Source organism: Amborella trichopoda, chromosome 8 (genome assembly GCF_054954075.1).
Source record: "Amborella trichopoda isolate Santa Cruz 75 chromosome 8, AtrichopodaSantaCruz75HAP2 v2.0, whole genome shotgun sequence".
Lineage (NCBI taxonomy): Eukaryota > Viridiplantae > Streptophyta > Magnoliopsida > Amborellales > Amborellaceae > Amborella > Amborella trichopoda.
This window is the reverse complement of record NC_142343.1, coordinates 44,706,707-44,718,180: the sequence shown is the minus strand read 5'-3', so window position 1 is coordinate 44,718,180 and position 11,474 is coordinate 44,706,707. Positions and strand designations below refer to the sequence as shown.

At 34.7% G+C, this 11,474-nt stretch overlaps 1 protein-coding gene, 1 non-coding gene and 1 pseudogene across 4 annotated transcripts; 2 read left to right on the top strand and 1 right to left on the bottom strand.

Annotated features, from left to right (window-relative positions):
- Nucleotides 1-465: 465 nt before the first annotated feature.
- LOC18432419 (uncharacterized) lies at nucleotides 466-3,811 on the top strand. Of its 3 annotated transcripts, XM_020666044.2 has the most exons (3): nucleotides 475-1,048; nucleotides 1,572-1,688; nucleotides 2,496-3,811. In XM_020666044.2, the coding sequence occupies exon 3, from the start codon at nucleotides 2,566-2,568 to the stop codon at nucleotides 3,532-3,534; it is 969 nt and encodes a 322-aa protein (XP_020521703.1). In that variant the 5' UTR covers nucleotides 475-1,048; nucleotides 1,572-1,688; nucleotides 2,496-2,565; the 3' UTR covers nucleotides 3,535-3,811. The 3 variants fall into 3 exon arrangements, with proteins under 3 accessions (XP_006842588.1, XP_020521703.1, XP_088730177.1); XM_006842525.3 differs by lacking the exon at nucleotides 1,572-1,688 and having other exon boundaries at nucleotides 466-1,048; XM_088874051.1 differs by lacking the exon at nucleotides 475-1,048 and having other exon boundaries at nucleotides 1,564-1,688.
- Nucleotides 3,812-4,755: 944 nt separating this feature from the next.
- On the bottom strand, nucleotides 4,756-6,921 carry LOC105420516 (putative pentatricopeptide repeat-containing protein At3g08820 pseudogene; annotated as a pseudogene).
- A 4,236-nt stretch (nucleotides 6,922-11,157) lies between these two features.
- Nucleotides 11,158-11,229, top strand: TRNAM-CAU (transfer RNA methionine (anticodon CAU)). The gene has a single exon. It is a non-coding gene; the product is annotated as a tRNA-Met (tRNA).
- Nucleotides 11,230-11,474: the final 245 nt, after the last annotated feature.

Genomic DNA, 11,474 nt, shown 5'->3' with positions numbered 1-11,474 from the left:
GAGGGAGCTGAACCTATGAGTGAGAGGGTAAATCATAAGTTAGAGAGAGAGAGAGAGTAAATCATAAATGATAAGGAGTTGAAGAAGAGAATATTTATGAGCCCTCCCAAATAAGTAGCAACAAACATCCCTACTCATCTTGGGTTATTCAATTTTAACAACTTATCATAAATGGATCCTAAGCAATCCGTGATCCATTTTGCATGTATCCCATTAGAGATTAGAATTCTAGAGAGAGAGAGAGAGAGAGGGGGAATCATTAAATTTTTACTTTTCTTCCCATGACTGTAATAAAAGCAAGAGAAATTTAGCTAATACTCTTGACAATTGGGTCGGGCGGATCTAAGTCCAAACATTAGACCTGATGGGTCAGGTTTGGATGGATCCAAATAACGTAAACATCAATTGGATCCATCCCAATCGTGACCCTACCAGGGCAAGGGCAAAGGCATGGGCGAGGGCCAAGGCCAGGCCAGGAGTTCTTTGGTTTGGTCTGAGCTCAGGACGACCCTGGACTGACTAGGGCCGGCCCAGGCCTAGGACTGACCAACTCTACGTGTTTCGGGCTTCTAAGGCACAGGAAATGACTGATACACCCTAGGGGTATTTTGGTCCAATAACTATAACAATTCTGAGCTGTGTATGCTGCCCTTGTAATTATCTCTTTCCTTTTACTGAAACAGCTGTTGTACGTTGCACTACCTTCCTTTTATGGAAAGTTCCACTGATCATGGCGTTTCAGGAATAAGTTTAAAGATGGTAGCTTTTCTGGGGTATCATTTTTTACGGACAGAGGAGATCAATTAATGCTACTCTGCAACTGTAAATACCATCACCCAACCTACCCTTTCCTGCCTTTTCGAGAGCCGAAAAACCTGTACATTTTATGGCGCCATTTTTACCGAAACACGGTAAAAAAATTTTTGTAATGGGCCTGAATTCTGATAAGTTTGCATGTTTTCGGCTTTTGCACTACCTTGAGATTCTTTTCTTGAAATGAAGCTGGAAAACAGGATATTGAAGCCGATCACAAGCTCTAGGAAACCAGGTGTGCTAAAGTTCAGTGGCTTCTGATTCTCTGTTTTCTTTCTTTTTTTGAGGTTTTGGTTTGTGATGTTTACCGATAACTGATGGACAGTCATCTTTATTATTTCCCCCTTCATTTTTACTAAAAATATTCTGGAAAAAACCAGTTTATTTTTTATATTGAATTCTTCTGCAATTTTTGGTTCTGAATTATACTGAGATCTTCTTGAAAGAATTTTACAGAACAGGAGAGAATGGTTCTGTAAAAAATGGTTTTTTTTTCTTGGGTTATGGCTATTTTTGCTTTATTTTATTTGAGAATGGTTATGTAAAAAATGGTTTTTTTTTCTTGGGTTGTCGCTATTTTTGATTTATTTTATTTGAAAAAAATGCAGTTCTTTTTTATCAAAGTTCTATTTTTTGTATTTCCTAAACTGCAAAAATAGCATATTTTCTAAATAAACCAGAGTGTCGGTGCTTTTGTGATTTATTTATTTGTTTCAAATAAGCTGAAAAATCTATGTTGCTGCTGCATTGTAAACCAGGTTCATGTTCGAGGATTCATTACAATGTTCAATTTTCAATAGCACTGCCGGTCTCCTTAATAATGACATATTTGAGAAATAAAATGATGAAGATACTTGGTGTTTTCTATGATGAAGGTGTTAAATCTAGTCTTTTTCCTTCTTCAATTTTCTGTAATTTCTGGGGTATTTTCCCTTGATTTTTCTCTTTATATGCTGTCTTGCTGAAAAAACGGTGGATCTTTTTTTTCTTTAATTTTGTTAAATAAGTGCTGAATTAATAAGTTGATACTATAGATAGAAGTACTTGATTTTGCAGGGAATTTTCTATTTTATAGAAAATTTTATTCTGAAAAAAATTCATGATTGTGGTTCTATGGTTTTCGGGTCTCTGATAATATGGATTGTTCTATTGAAGTATTTTTTTTTTCCTTTGGGAACTTGAACTATTATGAATTCTTCTCCCTTGTCAGTTTCCTTTTCATTTAAGGAAAAAAGGGATCCAATTTAGTTGGAGCTAAGATATTATTTTGGGCTTCAATATATTTATTAGTTTCTTTAATATTTCAAGAGTTCTTGTGATAATATAAGTTCCTATCAAAATTGTCAATTGCCACGTCAAGAATGAGTAGTGCTGATTGATTCTTTAGCTTTAAAGGTGACAGGTCCATTTTGATTCTTTGTTGAGAATTCATTTGGAAAGAGAAAAAGAAAAAGGGAACATGAAATGATCAAGAGACAACATATGTTAATAGTTTTTCTGGTCATAATTTTGGCACAACAGTTTCCTCTTATTGAGGCCATCAGTAATGGACATGTATTCCTTATGATATTTGTTTTTTCATTTACTTTGCTCAAATCTCAATATATGATCATTATGAGATTTTCTTCGGAAGACGTAGTCTATATCACATTCATAGTTATTGCGGGATTTCACTTTTACAGGGTCATCTTCTGATTAATAGAGCGAGAATTTGAGCAGGCCGAGACAGTAATTGAAAGTTAATGTAACTCGATGAAGTCTATTTGGGGTTTTCTCAAGCTTAGAACCCTAATTTTGTTTACTGTTGTTCTATCATTTATCTCTGAAGTCCATGCTCGCATTACAAGTAATGATGTTTATGAAGGCCAACAACTGATTAGAAGCTCAAGACACTTAGACTCCCTTCTTCAGGGTCATGCCTATAAGGCCTTCATCCATCCACACACTGGTGTTATTTATGGAGCTTCTGTTCCCTCAAATATGACTGGCATTGAGCTCAGAGTTGTGAGGCTTCGGAGTGGGAGCATGAGGGTGAGAGGCCTCGGATATAGAGAGTTTTCGATCCCACGAGGAGTTATAGAGACACCTTACGTGAAGAGGCTTGCATTGGTTTATCAAAATCTTAGCAACTGGTCTTCGTATTATTATGACGTGCCGGGTTATTCTTTTATCACCCCAGTTTTGGGTCTTCTCGGTTACAATGCTTTGAATCTCTCAGCAACCAATTTACCAGAGCTTAGTTTACGAGCAAGCATGAAACCCATTTCGATCAATTTCAGTGGGATGATAGTGCCCAGGGGAGCCCAGGCCAAGTGTGTCCAGTTCCATTTAAATGGGTCAATTGAACTTAGTGATATGGTTTTGCCCAATGTTTGCTATACTTCAACTCAAGGCCACTTTGCTGTGATTATTGAATCGAAAACTCCATCCTTATCTCCATCTCCTGAATCGAGTCCACAACCGATCCATAAAAAGAAGGATCATTTGAGAGCGTGGAAAATTGCAGTTGGTTCAGTGGTTGCAGGGGTAGCTGGGTTGGGTTTGTTGGGTCTAATTGCATATGTGTTCTTGCGATATAGAAAGAGATCGAATTTGGTTAATATGGAAAAGCAGGCTATTGAAGGGGAGAATTTGCGTATCGAGGAGGTGGGGAATATGAGAGCACCTGTGGCGGCTGAGATCCGAACAAGACCGGCTTTGGAGAATGAAGATTTTCAGTGAAATTGCTGATGTATTTTTGGTGGGGTTTCCTTGTTTATTTCATTTATTTGAATTGTTTTGATTATCACTTCCCAACTTAGGTTTTAGAAGAATTCTTTTCAAATCATTAAAGGAAGGGTTGGAATGGAGGAGACTAAGAGATGGCTCTTTTGTTTTTTGAGTATGGGTATAGACCTTCCATTCAAAAAAAGCAACAGATTTTGTGCATTTATTTAGTGTCTTTGGGAGATTGTAGCTGGAATTTATTCTTGAATTATTACTGTTTATGTTGTTATTCTCCATTTTTGTAAATAACCATGAATTTAATTCTTGGTTATTGTTTTCTAGTTGATCATTGGTCTAACAAGTTTACCTACATCCCCAAAATTTGAATGTTTACATACATATATACCCAGAATTTTAGTGGTAAAATAAAAAATGTAGTTTTAAGTTTGAGTTATCATAGTCCTCATAATTACATGTCATCACTACCTAATCTTTCCTTACTATACCTTAATAAGCTTCTATAAATCTTAATCACCTGCAATCACCAAATAAAAAATTAATAATCGGATAAGAACTAATTGATAATTCATTGGAGAAGCATACAATAAGATCATCTATCTTTGGTACAAGGTGGTCACAATTAATCTTGATCATTGGATGAGAAATTAGATGATTGCATTTATTCCATTGACCACGTTCAAACTTCAAAAGAAATTTTTTTGGATTTTGAGATACATCCAACCTGTCGGATTCCACATCAAATGGTTGTAAGTAATTGTGACCTCCATATATCAAAGGTAAATGTTCTCATTGTGTACAATCCCAAATTAATTAAACCCTTGACTACAAAAATAAACGACTAATTTGATCCATATTAACCCATCAATCCAGAGGTGGGTAGGGGATTTGATTCCCTCCCCAGAATCCCATAATTTTTGCTTTTATTTTAGTTTTTTAAACAAATTTAATCCCTATAAAAAAAAAAAGATTTTGAGTCTTAAAAATAGTGCGCCTTGCAACACATTATCTAGACCATCCATTTTCAAGATTTTCACGTGTTTATAGATCTACATGATTTTAACCATTTTTGGAGTTTAAAATTTTATAATTAGATAAGAAAATACATTTTTAGATAATCCTAATAATTTTTTACACCAAAAATACATGCTATGATAAAATTTAAAGGTGCACCTTAATTGTATTATTTAAGGTTGCCACCTTCTAGAAACCACATCCTTTTATTATTGTTAACAAAATTTTCACTAATTTGGCCAATTAGGGATCTCTCTATCCCTCTGGTTTCCACAAAGAGGTGCATACCTCGGCTTTCTCACCAATAATAATTACAAGAACAAATTCGCTCGTTAAAACAACTATCTCCCTTCCAGTGATCTTTGAAATTAGCTTTATGGCATTGTGGCAGTCAGTACATACCCTAAGGTTTTTCACCACACGAATTAAACATTCCTCACTATTTATAAGCCCAAATGCAATTGCTAACTTTTCACTATGGTGCCCAAGGCAATGCTCGTGCTCTTCCTCTTCTATATCAAACAAAACCACTCCCGTCTTTGGAGCATATCCTGCCTCTCTCATTTCCTCAAGCTATTCATCAAGCTTCAAATAAATCTCAGTACTTTTTATGTGTGATTCATCTCCAACCAAGAACTCATGAACAACATTATCTACCTCAATCCAACTACTCCCTGGAGTCTTCTTTACACCCTTCTCTCTCATAACTAACCTCAATTTCGCCGAATCATCCCAGTTTTTATTCGAAGCATAAATATTTGATAACAGCACATAATTACCCAAATTATGTGGCTCTAGCTCTAGTAGCCTCTTAAGCGCAAGCTGGGCAAATTGGGTGTCCTCGTAAATTCTACAACCACCTAAGACAGCACCCCAAACAACTGCATTGGCCACAATAGGCATGTTTCGAAACAAATTGTAGGCTTCTTTCAAGAGCCCAGCTCTACCGAGAAGATCCACTATACATCCGTAGTGCTCTTAGGGATTAAGACCGTATGTTCTACTAATACTATCAAAAGACTTGAGGCCTTCATCTAGTAGGCCACAATGGGTGCACACGCACAAGAGGGCGACAAAGGTGTTACTATCTGGCATTATAAATGTCTTCTCCATTCGACCGAATAGACCTAACACTTGTTTTCCATGACCATGCATTGCTAACCCCGATATCACCGCATTCCATACAATAACATATCTTTCCTCCATCTCAGTAAATACAAGCCAAGCATGAGCCATCCTACCACACTTAGCATACATATCAATCAAAGAAGTCGCAAGAACCGAGTTCGCTACAAATTCTTTACAATCAATCCTATCTTTCACTCGCTCCCCCAATGTTAGAGCCCCTAGTCTAGCACAAGCAGATAGCACCTCCACCATAGTGAAGCAATCTGGCTTCAAATTTGCTTCCTCCATTTCAAAATAAATCTTCAAAGCCTCAATAGGTTGCACATCTCGTGCATAACCCCCTACAATTGCACTCCAAGAAACAATATCTCGCTCGGGCATCTCATCAAAGACCTTTCGCGCCTTTTCCATGCACCCACACTTAACATACATGTCGACTAGTGATGTATTTACATACACATTAGTCCCCATACAGGTCTCAGTAATACATTGATGAACTCACTCGCCAGCCTTAGCATCACCTAATTTTGAACATGCACAGAGCACACACACTAGGGTGAATCTATCGGGCCTTAACCATGCATCTATTAATGCTCGAAAAGAATCAATTGCTTCTTGAAACTGCCCATGCCTTTCGTAACAACCAATTATGGCAGTCCAAGAAACCACATTTATCTCAGGCATCTCGTCGAACACCTTTCTTGCTGAAGCAACAGAACCCAATTTTGCATACATGCTTAGCAAGCAAGTTTGAACATAAACATCACATTCAAAGCCAAGTTTGATGACATGGGGTATGGATCCTTGGGCCTAATCCAAGTACTGAAAGGGTTCCACAAGCCTTGAGCGCAAAAGGGAACGTGAATTTGTTGGGCTTTATGCCTGAATTTTGCATGAGAATGTACAATTCAAGGGCTTCAATGTTGAGATTGTGGAAGACCTAGCCTCTGATCATTGAATTCAGACAAAAATGTTGGGTTTTTGGGTTTGGTCGAAAATTGATCGACCATAGTGGATTTGGCCTGATTCTGAACATGATTTCAATAGAAAGTGGAGGTAATAGCTCTCTTTATTGAATTGGTTCTGTAGAGATGGGCTTGGATTTGCTTTATGTTGCTCAATGTGCTCCATCTTTGCAATGCAAGTCTCGTAATCTAATGGAAATGGAACCAAGAAAGAGAGATGGTCTAATGGAAATGGAAATAGTATACTTTGGACATTCAATTTTCAAGATTTTATAAATCTACTTCATCTATACTATATTATAAACTTTAAATTTTAGACATGAAAATATATTTTAAAGTTCACAAATATTTTCAACGTTGAACCTGCGTTTCTCACACTATTCAAGGGTGTACTTTATTTTGATTGTTTAGAACCTCAGCTCCATACAAATAACACCTTCTTAGATTTTTTTAAGAAAATTGTTTCAAATCAGCTCGACCCTTTCAAAGATGAAGGCAAGTTGGTGTTTCATCTAAAAACACTGAAAACTAAAGATCCAAATATTTTATTACTAGAATTATTATTTCTATTTTTTAAAATTTATTTGTTTTTTATATTCATGATCCCAGTGTTGGAGATTACATGTCGTTCAAAATTAAGTCTTAAAACCTGTTTATAAAGAGGACCGCATTTCTACATATGCGGGCTTGGCCACATAGACACCGGATCCTTTTTTATTTTATTTTATCCTATAGTGCATTGGGTTCTTAGTGATACTTAATAAACAAGCATTATTTTTAGGTGAAAATAAATTTGCTCATGGAAGCGATGTAAAAGTCAGCGAAACGGTGATTCCTGTGATTTCTTTCCAACGGTTACGACAACTTTAACAAAGAAATGTGGACCCTAGGTCCTCACTAACCAGTTGGACTGCCTACTGGGCGGGCCAGCCAGGCCCAAGATCAGCTCAATGTTTTTCATGCTGAACTATGGCCCGGCTGAATTATATCCCAAGCCGGTCATATATATGTTTCTATACTATGTAACTTTGCTTAGGTCTCCTTAGTCCGGCTTAGGCAGAGAGCCAACACCAAATATAACCATCACTAAAATTGTTCGGGCCTATCGAGGCGGGGTTAAGCCCGTCTCGCAGTCCGGTTTTTTTAAACCCCAGACCTAGACTGATTGGAAGATGTAAATGTAAGGGCGTTATCTCTTTCAAAATCCATAGTAATTGCTTTTTTTATTCTTATTCTTGTTATCCATATTCATCCCTTAATTAGGATTATATAAGGTGGTGGTTTGTATAAGGCCGATGCCCTAAGTAAGGTACACTTTCAGATAATGTCGAAAGATGTTGTTTCAATATTGAAAATCTTTGTGGCGGCCTGAAAATCTATTTTTATCTTTAATTATAAAATTTAAAACTTAAAAAATAGTGTAGATTGAGCAGATCTATGAACACTTGAAAATTGACAGTCCAAAAATATATTATAAGATGTACTCATTCCAAATTTTAAAATCTATTTTTTTCTCATGTCCATGCATCTTGAGAAATTTGAGGGTTTTTGGGTATCGAAACAATCTATTCTAATGAAAATTTCAAGGTGCACTTTAATTTGATTATTTATGGCCTCGCCCTTATATAAACATTATCCTTATATAAGTGGTATGATTTTGTAGAAAGTTTTGTAATAATATAATAAATGTAAAGACTATTTATACAATAATATTATATAAATGTGCTCTTTTAAAACATGAAGAGCACAAAAGATACAGAAAACTGATAAATGATTGTTTACAAAGAGACCATTTATCTTTATTAGAAGGAGGCCACAACTATTCACACTCATTAGATGTCAAATTGGATGGTTTAGGATGAGTCACGAAGTTTGAGATTTTTTTTTTTTGGAATTTTTTGTCTATTCAATGACACTGTCACGATCACCCATTTTGAAGTTTAAGGGACAAGAATGTTTGTGATCTCCGTGTTTAAAAGATAAATGGTCTCTTTGTAGACAATCCCAACAAATAAAGTGAATAACCACTAGGTCAAGTTCACAACTAAGGGATCATTTTGAAATTGTATACCCTTTAAGACAATTTGATTTTAGCATGAGGACACTAGTAATTTTAGTCTTCATATGTGAAATAAGGGATTAGGGGTGTGCCACAAAGTTTGAAATTTTTTTTTTTAGACTCTGAACATAGTCAATTACAATACCCTAACAGCCGTCCAATTTCACATCTAATAGTTAAGAGCTGATATTCTTGAAGGTAAACAATCTTACTGTATACTTCTTACAATCGCCTACAAATATTAATAACTTCAAGAAAGTTGGTACTTCAATAATAATTTTTGCAAGGTTTATAATTTCTACAAAAAAATTAGATAGATTATGATATAAGCTCTTCCTATTACTGTGGATTGAATGAATAAACCGATAAGATAAAACAAATCAAATCATATACATATAAAGGAGAAAGAGCGAATAAGTGAAAGAAAGGTTCAGAAACAAAACAAAAGAAATAGAAGAACTAGAACCAAATGGATTTCCATCTGATAAGTCTTGACAAAAATAAATTGGGACTTCAATAGTAATAAAATGTCATAAATAGTCAAAAGGCTTTTATTAAAAACTAAACTACTCTCTTTTATATGTAACCTATATATGCAAGGAAATATCATTCACTATGACTTTATTGCGTGAAGAAAGAAACCTAGTTTGGATCATTAAATCAAATAAGACGGATGATCATTTTTGCCCTATGATGTCTAAAATGCAAGTATCTTAAACTAATATAATATATGTAGCAGTGTTACATGGAAACCAATCAAGCTATGAATTGCAAAGTATATAGTATGTTGAAAAAAAAAGAAGTGATACAACTAGACACGTTTGTTCGTTTCTTTTCAATAAATTCCCCCATCCCATGCTTATCTAATTGGAACTTTTTAAAAGTTCACTTGATATCATGTGGTGTTGACATGCGACACAAGACCAATAACCATGTGGAAACACTTACTTGTAGTACATGATGACTTAGATGCATATATCCTTAAAATTTTGGTTTAAAATATGGAAAAATATATAATAAGACAATTCATTTTTTGTATATAAAGAAGTTGCAAGTGTTATTGATCATTAGATATGAAATTGGATAATTGGAGATGTGCCATTAACTAAGCATAAAATCCAAAAGTGAATTTTTTTTTTAACTTTGTGACACACTTCAAACCGTCGTATTTTACATTCAACGACTTGAGATGATTGTGATATCTTTGTATAAAAAATGAATGGTTTTATAGTATACAATATCAACATGGTATTTAGTATACGTAATATAGACTACTCTATAGAAAGGCATAACACTTGAGAGAGAGAGAGAGTATCCTCTTCTTATCTCTCTCTCACATAATGTTTGCATGTGTTCAAGATAGCGTGTGTGTAAGTGCTCACCTCAAGGGTATATGTTCAAACCGAGAAGTCCTCAATTTCATTTAGATGTATCAATGTATGACCCAGATACGAGAGCCAACAAAATTGATATTAAAATTAGTTTATAGACACGACACACCTATATATTGTTTAACGAAATAAAGTTGTGGCACTCTAGATAAGATTCATTACTTTTATAGTGAGATTTCATGAATAAACGTTAAAAAGTAATCTCTAGGTTTCCAAGTATAAGTGTCGTATTTTTGGTGTATCGACTCACTCAAAGCCGGACACATGTGCCTATATTACCTTTTTTAAATATGGGAAAAGTTTCTATGATTCCCCTACAACATAAAAGATATATGCTTCTCCCTTTATCCAGTCGTCCAATTTAGATCAAGTGAGCCACTAATCATTTAATCTAGACCCGATATTTTATTTTTAATTTTTTTCTATTAACTATATAAAATTTGATATGTGCCATCACCTCAATGGGGGGCACGTAAACAAAATATTAAAAAATATTCTTGATGAAATATAATGAGCAAAATACCCCTAAAACTTTCAAAGGCATTTTAGGCATTTTACTTTATTGAGAATGTTTTATTTATTTTTATATAGGTACAATTTCAAGAGAGAATGGTACGCCCAAATTTTGGTGTCAAAATGTGTTGTATAAAAAAAAGTTAAAAAATATAATAGTATAAATGGTGATATTGTGATTGGGGCCATTTAAGCCGTCTATTTAGAATGGACGGTTGGATAAGGAGAAGTATAAAAGTTTTATGTCTCATAATATTTTGTTAGCCTTGAGTACATATAGCATACTCCTATGGGATAATACTATAGTTTATTTCTTTAGGAAAAAGAGCTAATTCAAATTAATTTTTCGACCTAAAAAATTGTGATCTACATTAGAATCACCAATGAGTAGATTTCCAAGCTTTTGGCTTTTTAAAATAAAGTGAATTTCGGCAGACCTTTCCGTAATCGGCAGCGCAATCGACCGCATCGCCCACTGAAATTTCGGTAGAACTCGAAATGTCAAGTGTTTATATTTTATTATTAAAAGGTTGAGAGGTTTAACAACAAAATCAGAGTGGCGCAGCGGAAGCGTGGTGGGCCCATAACCCACAGGTCCCAGGATCGAAACCTGGCTCTGATACGCTATTATTTTTGGCGAAATAAATAACTTTACTTTTAATATACCTATAAGCAATACATAACTTTACTTTTAATATACCTGTAAGCAATAAATATAATAAATAACTTTACTTGGCGAAATAAATAACTATATTTTTATATACCTATAAGCAATAAATATTATAAATCACTTTACTTTTTATATAACTATAAGCAATAAATATTATTTCTACAAATAAATAACTTTGCTTTTATATACCTATAAGC